The sequence below is a fragment of the Neltuma alba genome, unplaced genomic scaffold (genome assembly GCF_004799145.2).
Source record: "Neltuma alba isolate B1F8T4 unplaced genomic scaffold, ASM479914v2 tig00010294_pilon, whole genome shotgun sequence".
Taxonomy (NCBI): domain Eukaryota; kingdom Viridiplantae; phylum Streptophyta; class Magnoliopsida; order Fabales; family Fabaceae; genus Neltuma; species Neltuma alba.
Genome location: NW_021635212.1, coordinates 724,658 through 742,121, shown reverse-complemented (window position 1 = coordinate 742,121; position 17,464 = coordinate 724,658). Strand labels below are relative to the sequence as shown.

At 33.5% G+C, this 17,464-nt stretch overlaps 2 protein-coding genes across 6 annotated transcripts in view; both read right to left on the bottom strand.

Moving 5' to 3' along the window:
- The window catches only part of LOC114755609 (protein FAM91A1), a 52,989-nt gene that overhangs the window by 1,481 nt on the left and 34,044 nt on the right, over positions 1–17,464 (bottom strand). Inside the window, exons 1-11 of one of the 5 annotated variants that reach the window (XM_028944491.1) lie at positions 12,925–12,955; positions 8,432–8,582; positions 8,048–8,204; positions 7,745–7,862; positions 6,905–7,001; positions 5,189–5,295; positions 4,768–4,890; positions 4,396–4,549; positions 3,902–3,962; positions 3,434–3,810; positions 89–1,709 (exon numbers count right to left, since the gene is read on the bottom strand). In XM_028944491.1, coding sequence (XP_028800324.1) covers positions 89–1,709; positions 3,434–3,810; positions 3,902–3,962; positions 4,396–4,549; positions 4,768–4,890; positions 5,189–5,295; positions 6,905–7,001; positions 7,745–7,862; positions 8,048–8,175 — 2,786 coding nt within the window. In that variant the 5' untranslated portion in view covers positions 8,176–8,204; positions 8,432–8,582; positions 12,925–12,955. Of the gene's footprint in view, positions 1–88; positions 1,710–3,433; positions 3,811–3,901; positions 3,963–4,395; positions 4,550–4,767; positions 4,898–5,188; positions 5,296–6,904; positions 7,002–7,744; positions 7,863–8,047; positions 8,205–8,431; positions 8,583–12,924; positions 12,956–17,464 lie in introns of those variants that run through there. The other 4 variants (XM_028944492.1, XM_028944493.1, XM_028944494.1 and 1 more) reach the window with 4 other exon arrangements.
- LOC114755611 (receptor-like protein 34) lies at positions 11,816–14,409 on the bottom strand. The gene has a single exon (XM_028944496.1). It carries the CDS (start codon positions 13,555–13,557, stop codon positions 12,058–12,060), a length of 1,500 nt encoding a protein of 499 aa, XP_028800329.1. The 5' UTR covers positions 13,558–14,409; the 3' UTR covers positions 11,816–12,057.

Sequence of the window (17,464 nt, the reverse complement as noted above, 5' to 3'; positions counted from 1 at the left end):
GAAAGGTCCAGGAGAAAATATTGTTTGCTATTTTATGAGAGAGCATTTGGCATTGAAGGAATAAGTGAATGCAAAAGTCTAGACAAACCTAAGAATGTTGCCATCAAAGCTCAAAATTTCAGTTCGCCCGCGCTGTCTATTAACAAGTTTTAATCTCTGATGCTCACTTGACGCCCCTGAAATCGGAGAAGAAGGGTCCAAAAGTGGGTTCCATCTTCCACTAGCATAGTTCATAAGTTGTCGAGAAGAATCCTTAGCCTGCTCTTTCTGATACAGAAGCTTTGCAGCAGGACCTGTTGCTTGGTATTCAGCACAAATGTCCCGCAACTTTTTCCTTAAGCTTTGCATTGCATCATGGTATTCACTAAATGAACCAGTTTGAAGGAAGTCTGATGAAACCACCTTCTTACATATTTTATCGCACAACTTTGGACTAAATAGAGGAATCCCAAACTCCACACTTAGTGGAACCCATTCATACTTTTCTTTAGGTGGCAAATGATCTGTTTCTTTTCCATTAAATAATTTCAACAGGCGAATGTAACCAACTGTCCACAATTCCATCTTGTTCGCCAAATCAGTCAACAGACAATTCAGCTTTGAGTTTTCTGCTTCACATAGACCTGACTCTTTTCCTACTGGAGCAATGGAGCCGTCAGAATTTTTTAGCGGCAGAGGGATATCAATAGTAATCACATTTCCAGAATCATCAAGATCACATCTACTGAGAGGTTGCACCAACAGAGCTGAATGTTTAAGAAGTGAATTTAAACAATGCAAGAGTATACTTCCCTTCACTAAGTTTCCTTCAAGCTTCCCTCCCAACCCTCCTACGGTGGAACCATCCCAAGACCATATAAGGGCCTTCTCACATCCAGCCAAGGGGGCAGGAAGCATGCGCAAGCATTGTCCTTTCATTAGTACAACTGACAATGGCCCACAAGCTACCGTTGAATACAATACCAGTTTCATCCAAGGAGTCATAGAAGAATAAGAGGGAGGACCAAAATGAACAGGGCCTGCAGGTCCAGGAAGAATTGATGAATAAGGAAGAGGCACTATTGACACAACTATATCATAGTCACGAAGAAACAGACGATCTAGAGTAGCTGGTGCAAGAGAGGCCAAGCTTTCACAGCGGAGAATATCCACACGATATTTCTTTTTCCGCTTTAATATTTCTGCTCCAACATCCGACGCATCAGCTGCTATTATTTTCTCATTATTCAGGAGATTGGCATGAGATTCACTGGCTTCTTGCTTATGACTAACGTCATCTTCCAATGTGGTAGAAGGAGTTCCATCAAGTGTGTTGCTAGAAGTAGGTTCAGAGGAAGCAAGAGCATCCTCATGCTTCTTTTTATCCAAATTTGACAAATGATCACTGTCCTTCCTGGACTCTGTGATACTGGAATCACCTGATTTATCAGCCAAGGATGTTTCAGATATTAGAGAAGCTGACTCATCATTGCTTGAAGTTAGCATACCCATGCTGTCAAATTTTTCCTCCACTTTTGCATCAGTAGCAAGTCCACCTGATTGTAAACATTCTAGTACCAATCGCAAGCTAAAAGCATGATTTGCAAATTCCTGTAGTTCACCCTCAAATTTTGCACCCTCCAAGGTACTTAGATCCTTGCAAAGATCAGCAATGCTAGCATGACCCAATTTTCCCGCTTCATAGAGTGTAACAGCATGAGATTTCAACCCTTAACAAATTTCACACAGAGGAGAGATTTTTGTCAGAGACTTCAAACATATTTAAAAAAATCAAACGAATTCTCACACACATGGGAAGGCAGAGGACTAACAAACTCATGACCTTATTGACAGTGAAACAGAAAGGCTTGCTAAAACTGCTTAGGCATAACAACCCTTTTTTGCAAGCTTTGGGACTCAGATCACAACATAGCAATTCATGGGCATTCATCTAACAGTTTAGCCTTTTAATCTGACGTGTCCCTTGACAATTAGAGCCTCAATGTCAATGAATTTAGGGTTAGACTGATGAACTTGATCCTTGATGTCTCCATTTCCATAATCAAATTAAGTTTCACCAGAATGACTGGTGGACGTGGTAAAGATTAAGATAAAGTTATTCATGGATCTTCATTTAATAATTCGTAGTTGGTTCGTCTGGATTCCTTCATAAGTTGTTTCGATCTTGCAAAAATTAAAAATAAAACGCTGGTATTTCAGCCTCAGCTTATCCGAACTCTGTTAAACATGTACTTTTAAAAGAGGACAAGAACAAGAAGGAACAAGCTCATGTCTTTGCAAATTCTTCAGCACAGTTTTTCGTGAAATCACTCGCGAAAAACCAAACAAATAGAAAAGCCTCCTGTCAAAGAAAAACAACCCAAAACAGGCATTGAAATGAAAGTCCTAACATGTGTGTCATTCATGCCAAGATGACGACATCTTGACACAAAGTAGCATGAAGAGGATCAGTTTTTGCATTGAGCATTAAGAAACCATTAGTAGGAAAAAATTGACGACAAAATGAAGGGGTTCTTTGGCCAATACTAGCTGTTAAAGCTCAGTTTCTACCTTTATTTTTCCCAACAAAATCCTGCATGCATACTACAATACATGTCCCACGTAACATTCAACCATGCCTCTCGTCAAGCCATTCAAGCAGTTGTGATCAATCTGCTATCTAACACTGAGTACATTATCAAAAGAGCAAACCAATGCAGGAAGGCTTTTTTTTTTTTTTTTCCTTTCAAATAAACCAATGCAGGAAGTTGGCTGCACCATTGTTCCAATATTCTTGTGATTATGCCGAGAAATATTTTTGATCTTAGCATCCTGTAATTTTCATTCCCATTTTTGTTTACTACAATTTCTGGAATCAGTTACAGAACCCCAGGTTTCACATCCATATTCCTATCGAATTGCCATCTATCCCTATAAAGCAAGATTCTGGGACGAGAGATTGGACACTATCATGAGCTTCAATGCACTCACATAAAAACAAAGCTAACGTACATTGGAAGTTTAGAAAACATGATTGCATGGTACCATCAGACGCTATTAAGACTCAAGGACAGAAATGAATTGTTGGAATTGTTGGACTGGAAAAATCAATCTGAAGCGTGTTTAAATTTGACAGAAAATGGAAAAGACAGCATTCAAGATACATACACCAAACTAGATTTACATACGAAATATAAAATAAATGATAAAACACCTAAGGGGGTTTTTAGGTGTTTATCCACATATCTGGAGGAGACACCTAATTATGATGGCTTTCCGCCATAGTATCAAAAATACGCCATCAAAAATCTAAGAATGGGCTTACTGTGACCTTTCATTTTCCCACTCAAAACAACTGACAGTACAAACAACAAGTCAGAAACATATCCCAGAACTTTAGAAAAAGAATTTAGGCTTTAAGGAAAACAAAGTGGGGATATGAAAATGAACAAACCTGGCGAAACAGAACCCATCATTAAATAGGATGTAATGTTAGCATCAACTATGAAAGCAACACGCGTATAGGCTGAACGAAGACCATAGTTCCCTGGTCCTGAAACATCTTGTTGATTCGTATCATTATCAACAAGCATATTCTCAGAACCCAGACTAGCATGAGAACCCTCTTCATCACTGACTACACTTCGAGGAGAAGCAGGTATGCTAATATCTTGAAGAATAGCTGATGGATCAATTACTTTTGTTGCCCATCCCAATCGGCATACAAAAGATGCAGCGGCCTGCAATTGAGATAAATCGGCCTGTAGCGTAGCTGCCAGTTCAGCAACAGTTGCATTCTCACTTGAAACAACAAAGACCGCATAAAGTAACCTGGAAAATAAGCTTCCAACTTAGACTCTTTTAATGGAAATAACATTTTAAACAAAAAGGATGGAACTGAAAATTGAAACAACTTCATTACTCTTCAATAGGATCTTCATAAGACTGCTCCCTGTTGGAAACAAAACCTTCAAGCCTGGAAACTGAACCATTATAAATTAAAAATCTTATCATAAACATAGATTTTCTACATTTATGCTTGCATATGTTACATACTTATAAAACTATGCCAAACTGAACATGTTTAGCAATTAAGCACACATACTCCAAAAAAGTAACCATACTTGTATCCAATACGATACACGTACTGTACTTCATGATACATATAACCTATTCTAACATTTTGTATTACAATTTTTATCAACAAAAAAAAAATCTTAATATTTTTTGTTGATTGCTATAATATCTTTATCTTACATTAGAAATACTTGTTAAAAACTTAAGATAATCACACTCATATCCTAAAATTTAGAAATATATATTATACATATTCCCATACCCCTCCCTTTAAATAATATAGAATCTAATCATTTAAAGCAAGGAATAAAAAATAAATATTAAATATAGAGAACACACCTTTGAATCGGTCATCAGGGTATACAGGAACATCAAAATATATCAATCCCCGTCTATAGAGACCCTTTACTATGTCAGGATCAAACAGAATAAACGAATTTGCTTCTTCTTTACAAATTTTGTCTATAGTAGCTGCTTCCTCCTCTGAGAGTTTCTATAAAGGCAAAAAAAGGGTGAGAAAGTCAACCAAAAAAAATACCCGACAATAATAAGCCTTATTCCCCTAGGTAGGGTTGACTACAAAGATTGCATGATGCCATTATGCTCTATCAATCTAGGAATGTGAAGGAAAAATTCACATTCCTAAATTAACAAAACAATCAACACTGCCAAGCGAACTTCCACTTTATTAAGATCAAAGACAGGCCTCACCTTAAATTCTTCCAAGGTAAAGTTCACAAGACAGATTCCCCACCAGGGTTCAATTGGGAAATCCACAGGCTGTGTTGGTAAAAGTTCTCTTGCAATTGACTTGTTCAGTTTCCACATGATTTTCTGGTTACTCCAAAAAAGGAAATGACAGGTGAGATAAGAAGACAAGGGGAAAAAAGCTTTCATGCTTGCAAGTCTGCTGGAAGGCATATTATTGTGGACAGAAGTGGCTGCATGTCTGAAGACCATTCCTACTTTTTCATGAAGACATTCATTTTGCAAAAGGTAAGTTTTTCTTTTGACTCCCTTAATTTACCATATTTCATTAAAGATGAAAACTAAAGATCAGGAAGTATACACGGAATCCAAGCATCATTTCTATTTTTGTATATTATTAAACAAAGGAAAATCATTGCAGTACCTTAGATCTGCACTTATTCATTATATCAATAAATTCATTTCTCCCAATTCCTGTGAGTCTTAGGGCATCCGCAGCGCTAAAATTTGGGATGCTGTCGTAAGGTTGTTCTGCAAACAATTAAAAAATGGTGCAAGCTTTTAAAGGCCATCTTTGACAGAAACATACTTTTGACATCATACATAAATACAAAGCTTACAGTAAACAATCAAACCAGGGGAGCAAGAAAAATACGGGTACATAATATGATCCATCCATTAGTGAATAATAAATCTTGTAGATTATGCATATGTCAAGATGTTACATATGCAAACAAACATATAAACTAAATCATTGATATGATGAAATCTTCTAAGCATAAAATGATGAAATCTGACAAAAAGTTGATAGAAACTGCTCTGAAAATCTCATCAAGGTAAGACTAATCTCACTAGCATGTAGGTCATAGTAAGTACTACAGACTAACACTCAGCCCTGAATATATACAACTTGCAGCCCTTCTCTGTCTCACAATCACACACATCACACCTTTGCCGAAACGTTAGTTACTGGTGCCCCTTAGCTACAGGTCCAACAAAAGGCTTAATGGCAAAAGCAAAGGTCACAAATATAACTATTGTAATGGCTGTATTTATTGTTTCTGTCCTAATAATAATAATAATTGTAGAAGCAGATCCCCAAACGAAAAAAGGAAAGGAAAGAGGGCAAAATAATAATGTTGTCAGCAAGGATACCTAGGACAATTGCTTTTAGCAATATACTTGCCTCAAGTCATCTCTTTCCTTAAAGCTTCCTCTCACCTTCCCTTTTATTTTACTTCACCATGGTTCATCTATGACACACCAATATCATTTAAATACAATATGCTTTGAACCAAAGGGGCACACGAAAGAGTTCATTTTGTGGCTACTGGTTAACCATTAACCCCTTCAGCATGGTTCATTTTGTGGCTACCCGGGATCCCAAGCCTTTTGAATATTTCATCTTGTACTACCAGTGATAGGGAGTAAGATACTATGGGCTGCCTTGATCCACTATTGAATAGCATCCACTGCTCAATGGGATGCTTAAGAAGGGTAGTTTCCTCATCTCATTGACTAAATTTTAGAGGAGGTTTGTCCTATCCAATTGGGAATCATCATTTGGTATCAAAGCTGGTGATTAAAGTCTCTAGAAAAAGGCTACTTGCGAAGGTTTCTGGCAGGTGAAGGGCTGAATAAAGTGCTGTTAAGTGTAGCCATTCAGGACATCAAGTTTCCAAGGATGGCCAATGGAGAAGGACCAAGGTGCTACAAGATGTCAAAGTCTCATATCAACTATTATGGATCAATTGGAGAGTTAAGTAGGGTAGTTCTTCTGCCTCAATAACCAAGTTGCGGACAAGAGTTCCCCGCCTCACTTAGGTTCCTATCAACAAGTATGGACCCTAAACGCATTCATTTGAAAATGTAAACTTAATACTGGAATAAGCATTAAAAACCAACAAAAAAATACCCCTCCACTAGCAACTTAAGAAATAGATACACCACCAATTCATACAAACAGCATCCATCTGGTAATCAAGAAGCTTTCAATTGCCGCAAACAAGACCAAGTAACAAAATGACAGATCTGACATGAAAAGATTCCAACAGTTCAACCTATGTACCCAAAAAGAAAAAAAAGAACAAGACCCAACGGAAGATACAATTCACTTGAGAATTGTGAATAGAGAAGTTACCATTTTTCATTACTTCAAAAATTATATCACAATAATATTTGAAAGGCGAGATTCTCATTATGCGGCAGATGTATTCTGCAAGGTGATAAGGAAATAGCTGCAAGTAGAAAAACAAAAGAAAAGGAGAAACTCATTAAACGCACATTTCCTACAACAAAAGCACAAGAAATTGGGAGCCTCACACACCATCCGAACAGTTCTAGTTATATGCTAGGTTAATTTCATTTTTTTCAGATATGCGGTGTCATAGAAAACAGATATCATCCTTTTGGTAAAAAGACAATTAAATATAATATATCACAATAATATTTGAAAGGCGAGATTCTCATTATGCAGCAGATGTATTCTGCAAGGTGATAAGGAAATAGCTGCAGGTAGAAAAACAAAAGAAAAGGAGAAGCTCATTAAATCCAAATTTCCTACAACAAAAGCACAAGAAATTGAGGGCCTCACACAACATCCAATCAATTCTAGTTATATGTTAACTTAATTTCTTTTTTTTCAAATATGAGGAGTCATAGAAAACAGATATTTTCCTTTTGGTAAAAAGACAATTAAATATAATATATCATGAACTAATACTAAAAATAAGGGAAAAAACTAAGATCTGTATTCAAAAATACTATTCAAGGCATAAAAACTTGAATGACATTTAATGGCGATGCTAAAAATTGATAAATATTTCCGTTCACTAAAACAATTGCAGCCTTTTCTCTACTAGCAAAATCCATCATCAAACTTTTCTGATCATCTAAACAAAAACCATAGCACAATTTAGCGATGCATTTGACGCACATTTTCGGAAATATGAGTCAACTAGAATTTCTATAGAGCACATACAGCCAAGTTCTTCCGCAAATAACGCATCATCTCTTCATAATATTCACTTTCTTTACAAACTTTGCGAGCAAAACAGTTATTCCATTGGAGTCTCTTCCTTATGCAGTATTCTATAATCCTGCATTAAATTTCCAGGGCCAGAAACAGAAATAAGGACCTTTAAAAATGCATTTGAAAAAGAAACCCATTTAAGGATGCTGTTTGGACAGTGACATCTATGTCAGGTAACTAAATTAAACAACTCATAGAGGCAAGAAAACAAAAGCAATAGATTTAGAAGGACGTTAATGAGGTTAATCTCACCTTTTATGCCATTCTTCTTTAGAAGAAAGAGTGACTTGAAGTCGTTTTGGAAGGTTTTCCCAAGGGCATTCTTCTTTAATAGCTCTCTGTAGCAATTGCTCCTCCACTGCCACTGGACCACGGTGCATTTTCTACTACCCAGATAGCCAGTCTGCCTCTACACCATAAAACATCATAAAGTGACCAAAAGTCATTATGGTCATGATCTCACCCCGGAGCTAAATCTTTAACATACAGAATTGATCCCAATTATGCAGAGAATAACAGTTCCAAAAGTCATCTCATAAAACTTAGCTTCGAATCGTAAGGATCCGAACTAGATTACGCGATTACCAGCTATGCTATGATAGTGATAAGGAATTCACAGAAAGTGGGAGAAATTACATGATCGTTGGTCAAAACTGAAAAAGAGTAACGGGCATTTGAGCACCCGATCTTCGTTTGAGATGCCGATTTCAGCTAGGGTTTCAAAACTCAAATCCACTGACTCTGTTTCTTCTCCTCTGAAGCAAGGATGAAGATTTTCGCACGAGATCTGCAGAGTGAAATTCGTCAGAGTTCATAGTCGCGCTGCGTTTCGCCGGTCGTTAAACCCGTTGAATTTTATCCGACCCGTTATAGTATTTTACTCTAGTTTTAAGATTTAACGTAACAGTATTTATGTTTCAAGATTTGCTTTTTGTTTCAAAAAATGTTACTAAATAAATTTACTGATCAAATTATGTAATCATTTAAATAACAAGTATTTCGCTGGCAAAAAAAAAATTTAAATAACTAGTATTTCTTTTTCTTTTGCCATCAAATAACAAGTATTCCTTCTGTTGGTTTTAATCACCATTCAATGTTATTCATATTGAAAAAGTTTCAATTTGAATTCAAGATTTGAAATTTTAATTTTTATATAATTAAATTTATTTCGCATTTGGCTAATATTCCCATCATAAAACATTCAAATGTTTATAACCACTTAAGAGAATAATACTACCTTTGGTTCTTAATATAAAAGCTAATTGATTAATTTGAGTAAATTAACAAAACTAATTAAGTTAGTTATTTGTAATAAATAGATATGATCTTTCCTGAAATATTATTGCTAATCAAGTGTATTGGTTAGAACAACCATTATTATAAGGACTACTCTAAAAAAATAAATAAATATAAGAGACAAAATAAATTAGAGTATTATATTTATGATCAAAATAAAAGTTAAACAAACTCTTATATTAAGAACTATTTCTTTTGGTCCTAAATGGTAAAGCCAAATAACTAATTTATATATATCAAACAAATTTATTAAGTTAATTATTGGTAATAAATATGTTTTAATTTTTCAAAAATATCCTTTTGGTCATCATCCCAGGAATAAAAATTCTCTTTAATATGCAATCGATAACTTTAAAATATTTATAAATTTTGGAGACAAAAATATATTGAGATATCAATTTAAGAGTTAACTCTTACATTTACAACTATGGCAAGAATATTGAAAAACGTCTCTTGCTGTTATTTTTTCTACAGTTCTTTGCATTCTCTCACGCAAACTTTACAAAAATTAAAAATAAAACAAGCCTTATAAAGAAAGACTCATGTATCTGGGGGAAAAAAAACAAAGAAAGAAAGCCTCATATCCTCGGAACCCCTAATTGTCCAAGTAGTGCTGAATCAACACCTTGTATTTTTTAAAAGATATATTCACCGCACAATTTGGGACACCCTTGTATAAAGGCTCGGTGGGCGGTTTAGTTTAAAACCCTCTTTTTAATTATGATCATTTGATTGTTTGAATTAACTTGGTTGAAGTTTTTGAAGGACTTGAAAATTGGGAGGAAAATGAGGGGAAAAAAAGATGAATGAACTTCTATATATATAGCTATATATATATATATATACACACGTACTTGAAAATTAGTTTTTTGGGAGAAATTGGTGGATTGAAGCACTTATTATACTTTTCTTTTAGTCCTCTTTCCTACTTCGTATTTACAATATTTCATTGACCCTTATTTTTTATTGGATTTTAATGATGTCAAATGAAACAGTGAAACACAAAACTGGTAAAATAGGGAGAAGGAAAAATTAAAGAGTAAATGTTATCATCTTTTTTGTTTGGATAGACGTGAGAAAATAGAAAGAAAAAATAAGCAAATATCTAAATAACTAAAATATTCTTATTAAAATATATCATATTTAAAATTATGACAAATTAAATATTGCAATAGGAATGTTATACTAACATTAGCATCATCAAATAATTTAAAATCAAGTTATTTGATTTATATATATTTATATTATCATATTGTAAAACCAAATTATTTAATAAAAAGTGAATAATCTTTTGAATATAATAAAATAAATAAATAGGGAGAGTAAGAGAGAGGACGGAAAGTCACAAAAATCTTATTTTCCTTCCCAAACCTCTCAATATATAAAAAGAAAATTTGAAGAGCAAATGAGACGTGTTGCCTATTTTATTTTCTCCCCCACTTTTCTATTCTGTTTGAATGAGAAGAAAAGTTGGTATGAGAGAACTAGAGAGAAGATGTTATCATCTTCTTGCTTGGATAGATGAAAGAAGAATAGAGAGGAAAGAAAATGAGTAAATATCTACATAACTAAAATATGTTTATCAAAATATATCATATTTAAAATTAAATCAAATTAACTATTGCAATATGAATATTATACTAACGTTAGCATCATCAAATAATTTCAAATCAAATTATTTGGTTTATATATATTTGCATAGTATTATATTTTAAAAGCAAATTATTTAATAAAAATATTCTTGCAAGATAAAAAATAAAAAGTGAATAATTTTTTTTAATATAATAAAAGAAAATAAATGTGAGAGGAAGAGAAAGGAGGGACAATCAAGAAAATCTTGTTTTTTTCCCCCTAAGTCTGCCCATATTTGGAGAGAAAATGAGATATAGAGTTTATTTTATTTTTTCTCACTTTTTCTTCCTCCCATATTTTCTCTCCTATCTAATCCTGAAAAATCTTGTGCCCATGTTGAGTTGGTGGATAAATGTATCAATTAAATGAATTTCATTAGGATGAGGATCAATTGAATTAGAATCAATTTTGAAATGATTCATTACATTGATATTTAGAAAACTCATTTCTTTTCATATTTTCTTCTCTAGTTTTCTTTCCTCCCTAATTTTATTTTAATCCAAGCAAGGGGTTCCTTCCTCCCATATTTTCTCTCATATCCAAGTAAGAAAAAAAACTGATTTCTCTCCATTTTTTTTATCTAATTTTTTTTTCTCTTTGATTTTCTCTCAATCTGAATAAGGGGTAAAAAAACGAGCTGAAGAATTTATGAACTTACCAAAAAAGGGGTCACGATGTCGTTGATGGGCTAAAATGCTTTTAGGCCTAAGGTTTTCATGAGAGGATGAGCCTAGTTAAATGCTAACTGTTAAGAAATAAAGCAATTGAGGCTCGTGTTTTGCATTGTCATATTTTCAATTTTAAGAGTTTGGCAAAAACAAAAAAAATGGTTAAGAGTTTAAAATTTGAAATAAAATCATTTTGCTTATTTTAAATTCCTGCTTGCAGCATTATTCTGAACAATCATATATCGATCATAAAGTCTCGAAGTAGAAAGTGATTTTCACATATTTATAAAAACCTACAATCCTTTAATAGAACAACGAACAAACTAAAAGTTTCTTTAAATCATTAATTAAATGAGAAAGGTTGAACGGTTGATAATTAATTCAAATAACATAAGTTGATGACATGTCTGTATCAGAAAGAAAAAAAGTTGCTAATACGTGGAAAATTTTATTCACATGATGATCAAATAGTACATAGCATACAAATGAACGCAAATCACTTGAAATTCATTAAAAAAAAAAAAGGGAAAGACAATCATTAAAATATACAGTACATTACATTCCAATCACTGACAAGATATTTAAGAAACATGAAATAATAACCATAGTGGAAACATGGAAAAAAAAAGGATGACACAATATATCACATGAAGCCACATTTTGTGCCTAATTCACTCTTCTTGGATTCCGATGGGCTCTTTTCCTTGTCTTTTTTGCTTGTTTCTTAGGCCTAGCTTGAAAAATTCTGACAAGCCCTTTAGGTTTTCCAGTTAAGAAAACAATTTGACCCATGAATATTCCAAACACCATCCCACATCCATATCCCAAAGCCACTGGTTTCCAACCAAATCCAAATTTGTCATTACTTGATGAAGTTGGTTGTGGCAATTTCCCTTCATCATGATTACATGCTTTTGACAATTGAAATCCACACAGTCCTAAATTTCCCTCAAAAGAATATTGTGAAAATGTATCAAATTGCTTACCTCTTGGTATTTCTCCGACAAGCTGATTTTGTGAAAGATTCAAAACTTCAAGAAAGTTGAGATTTGCTAGTGCAAGAGGAATCTCACCTTTAAGCAAGTTTGATGATAAATCCAACGATTCTAGGTTTGTCAAGTTTGCAATGGATTGAGGAATCGGACCAGTGATTTTATTGTGGGAGAGATTAAGCCCCTTAAGTGAATGTAGCTCACCAATAACATGTGGAATCTCTCCATCAAACATGTTTTTTGACATATCAATGGATGTGAATGTAGTTATGATCTTTACCAACTCCAAATCAACACCTTTCAATGTGATCATCACTGATTCTTGATAATAATAAAATGTCTTACGGATTTCCAAGTAATCTAGTGTGGCTGAAACAAAGTCAACATTCATCATTCCTTTAAATTCCTTGATGTATGTTGTTGGCAAAGATCCGCTAAAGCGATTGTTGGAAACATCGAAAATTCTTAACATGGGGAAAGGATGTTTGGTGTTGGAACTATGAATGGCACCATAGAACTTATTATCTCTTAAAATGAGTACCTGTAGCTCTGGTAAGCCTTCAAGCCAATTAGGAAATTTGTCATTGATCTTGTTTGCTCCCACATCTAAAATTTGTAACTGCTTGCAATGGGTTAAAGATAAAGGCAACCATCCCTCAAATTGATTGTTGTTCAAATGCAAAGATTCCAAATAAATGCCCCTAGAAAAATTGTCTGGTATAGATCCGACAAAATTATTCAACTGCAGATCTAAACTCTCAAGATCTGGGAGAGCAACAAGGCACTTTGGGATGTGGCCTGACAAGTTGTTGTGGGATAAGTTGAGTATCTCAAGTGAGCTTGCATTGCAAAATGAGGAAGAAATGTGTCCACTTAATTTGTTGTTGGACACTGAAAAGAATGCAACATCAAATGATGGAATTGGAAGATTTCCTAGCAACAAGTTGAAGCTGAGATCAAGAGACATCAAGTTTCTCATTGAAAGATGTTCAACTGATGTCAAGTTATTATGAGAGAGATCCAAAAATTCCAAAGAACCATTCCCCACATTATTAAACCATTGGGGAATATCTCCACGAATTTTGTTATTGGAAAGATTTAACCACTTCAAATTTTGAAGGCTTTCTAATTGTTTAGGAAAGTCATTGATGCTGCAAGAGGATAGATCTAACATTGTAAGATTGGGAATGGTATAGTGGACATCATTATGAGAGCTAAGTGAGAGAAACTTGTTGTTTGAAAGATCAAGATATTCTAGATTTTGAAGCTTTGAGAATTGATGAAGACTAATAGGGCCTCTCAAATTATTTGATGACAGACTTAGATGGGAAAGATTTAGGAAACCAAAAATTGACTCAGGAAGACCTTGCAACTTATTATCATCAAGATATAACTCCTGCAAATTTGGAAGGCCAACGAATTTCGAAAAGATAGTGATATGACAAGAATCTAAATATAAGGCCTCAAGATTGGGAATGGTGTAGTTAAGATTATTATCAGAGGCAAGTGAGAGAAACTTGTTACTTGAAAGATAAAGATGTTCTAGATTTTGAAGCTTGGAAAATTGGTAAAAATTAATAGAGCCACTCAAGTTATTTGATGATAGACTCAAATAAGAAAGATTTATGAGGGTGAAAATTGACACGGGAAAATTACCTTGTAGCTTGTTGCCAGAGAAATCAAGAAATTTCAAATTTGAAAGATTTCCAAACACATCTAGCAACAAGCCACTAAAATAATTTTTACTGAGGTCCAATGAAGTGAGACTTTGAAGATTTGAAAGAAATGAAAGCTCACCACTAAAATTGTTTTCTGGAAGGTTCAAATCAGTTAATTGAGTGAGGTTCCCAAAACTTGTAGGAATAGGCCCATGAAATTGGTTATTCCCAAGACCCAAAAAATCAAGAGACTTCAAATGGCCTATGGAATTTGGCAAGAGACCATTAAAATAATTGTCACTGAGGTCCAATGAAGTGAGACTTTGAAGATTTGAAAGAAATGAAAGCTCACCGCTAAAATTGTTTGTTGCAAGATTCAGATCAGTTAATTGAGTGAGGTTCCCAAAACTTGTAGGAATAGGCCCATCAAATTTGCAATCTTTAAGACTCAAAATATTAAGCGACTTCAAAGACAAGGAGCTTGGTGCAGTGGAAGACATATTTACATTATCTAAAACAAGTTCTCTCATATCAGTCATGTTTAGAGCAAGCTTCTTCCAAGTGGATGGTTCAAGTCTTAAACTTAACCATTCATCATATGAGGAAAATCCATTCCCAGACAAATCAAGAGAGACCAACTTAGACAATTCTGCAATTTTAGGAGAAATTTCACCAACAAAACCAGAATAGCTTAAGTTTAGATGCATGAGAGTGGAAAGACCACTAAAATGAGATGATATCAAAGACCTACTAAAATCGTTGTAAGCCAAGTTGAGTGTTTGGAGATGAGAAAGTCGGAAGAGGCTATTGTTTGGATGGAGTTGACCTTTGAGCCAACTACAGCTAAGGTCAAGACCAATCACATGACCAGACATGGAGTCACACATGATCCCATCCCACAAGCAACAGTTTGAATTATTTCCCCACGAAGCTGTCTTTGGATAAGATGTGTTCTTAAACTCATCACACTCCATCGAAGCAGAATGATTAAGAGAGAGAGAGTTTTTAAAATGAAAAAGAGCAATGGAATCATGAGAATTACATAATGGGGGGTTGAGAGAAGAAAGGGAAGGAGAAAGAAGGAACAAGCAAAAACAGATGGTGATTCGAAATGCCATGAGCGAAGTTAGGAGGCTGTGAATATCAAGGAGTGAAGGATATGGTATCTAACATATGAGGCTTCTTTTATAGGCAGAGCTACGCATGATAAAAGGCTTGTCATAGTAGTTGTTGGCTCAAGTCACTTTCTTCTTCCAACTTGGATTGAAGAATTTGATGGGAACTAAAATATAATCAGAATTGATTAAAAAAAAACTAACATGAAATATTCTCACCATTAAAAACTGGTTGGTTTCAGTATATAAACTTTGGGCTTGTAAACACAAATTAATTTTAGTACACTGTGTATTTAATTCTTATAATTCCTAATTGTAAATAGAATTATAAGCCATTTTTTCCTACCATAACAGAATTATAAGTGAAGTCTTTTATTTCTATTATTTAACGCGTAATACATTCACTGACATGTTGGTCATGACAAACAGATTTGCTGATAACATCACTGTAGCCCTTACTCATAATATAATATTTCTTTGTATTATAGCTTTAATATAGAATAATATTCCCAAGGTAAGGGCCTGTATACTAGCAAGTTATTAAAAAAATTACTTTTGCAAAAAATAATTAAACTAATTTTATTTAATGAGTAGTAATTAATAGACTGTCATGGTCGATGAAAATGAAATATTAAAAATAAAAGAAAAAATTGTGCTACCCAATTTTATTTTGTAGAAGGCTTACGTATTACGTATATCTTTTAAATGGAATAGAAATTTTTATAATTAAGGAAAATAAAAATAAGTTCATTATATCATATATATCGAGAGAGGGGCAGAGGCTACCAAGAAAAAAGTTATGTTTCCTTGGACATTAAAAAAATGAAAGACTTATTAAGAGAATTAACTTTAAAAAAAATCTATTTTACATTTTACAACAGCATATTCCTCTCATATACTTATTTTGAAAATATAAAATCACTTAAAATAAATTAATTCAAATATTCACTTGACAACAAGGATAGGAGGTAGTATTTGAATACAAGGAGGGTGGGAAAAATATAAGAGATTACCATATTATCCAAAAAACAATTGGCATTATTTTTTGTCAGATTTTTTTCGGCTTTATTTGAATGGCGTGCTAAAAGGTTTGGAAGTGAGAAATTTCAAAATCGTCCTTCATTGTCCAGCTGCCATTAATTCATTTTTGTCCCAAAATTTTGATTTTGAGTATATACACACAGAAATAGTATACCATAAGTTTGATACTATAAATTAAAAGGGAAAATGAAAAAAATAATTTTGTTTGATAAAATTTAATGCTTATACGCCTATTTAGAAAAAATCATTTAAAACAATGAAAAAGAGGGAATAATTATTATATCAATATATATAACAAATACGTGCCCTAAAAAGTTTTCAGTTGCGAATTATTTTTCCATAAGCGTACCAAACGGGGAAGAAGACTTGCCTTTTTTGGGGTAAAGAAGACTTGCCTTTTGCGATGCGGCTGAAATGAAAAATAATCGAAGAAAACCCACAGCCAAGTAAATTGTTAACAAATACTCCTCCGGTCCTTATTATAAGACCCAATTTGACTTTTTATTTGGTCCTAATTATAAGATCCCAATCCATTTTGTCTCTTATATTTATGCATTTTTTTCCAAGATAATCCTTCTAATAATGATAGTTTTAGCCAATATACTTAATTAGCAAGGATATTTTAGGAATGACAACACTTATTTATTATAAATAACCAACTTAACTTACTTCCTTAATCTTCTCAAATAAGTCAATTGGGTCTTATAATTAGGACCGGAGGAGTAAAAAACAATATTAAATTATCTTATCCACTCATTTCAGTTGCTTCCCCAACCCTCACTAACTCTTTATCATCAATTGGACTTGAATGGTTCTAACTTCAATGCCACTCAAACCGTTAAACAAGTTATAAATTTCTTGTTATTGGCTAGCTATCCATATGGTGATAGAGAAAGTAAAACTTTTCTCCTCCCTTTGAATATACCTTACAATACACGTTACAAAATAATACCCATACAAGTATGAGAAAATTGGGAAAAAAGATCTTCCATTTAAAATTTTATTTGTGTGAAAAACGTAATAATTTTTTATACACAAAAAGCACCGATATTTTTTACTTTGCAAATTCTGTACACACAAAATATCGGCACTTTCATTTAAGTCTTTTTCACTAATAAAATTTTCAATTGGAGACGTTGACCCAATTTTACAAAGAAATCATAGATGTATTTGATATTAAAAATGAAGAGGGAAAATTAAAAAAAAAAATTTTACTTCATAAGATTTAATGTTTATGCCCCTATTTATAAAGAAAAAATATTTGAAA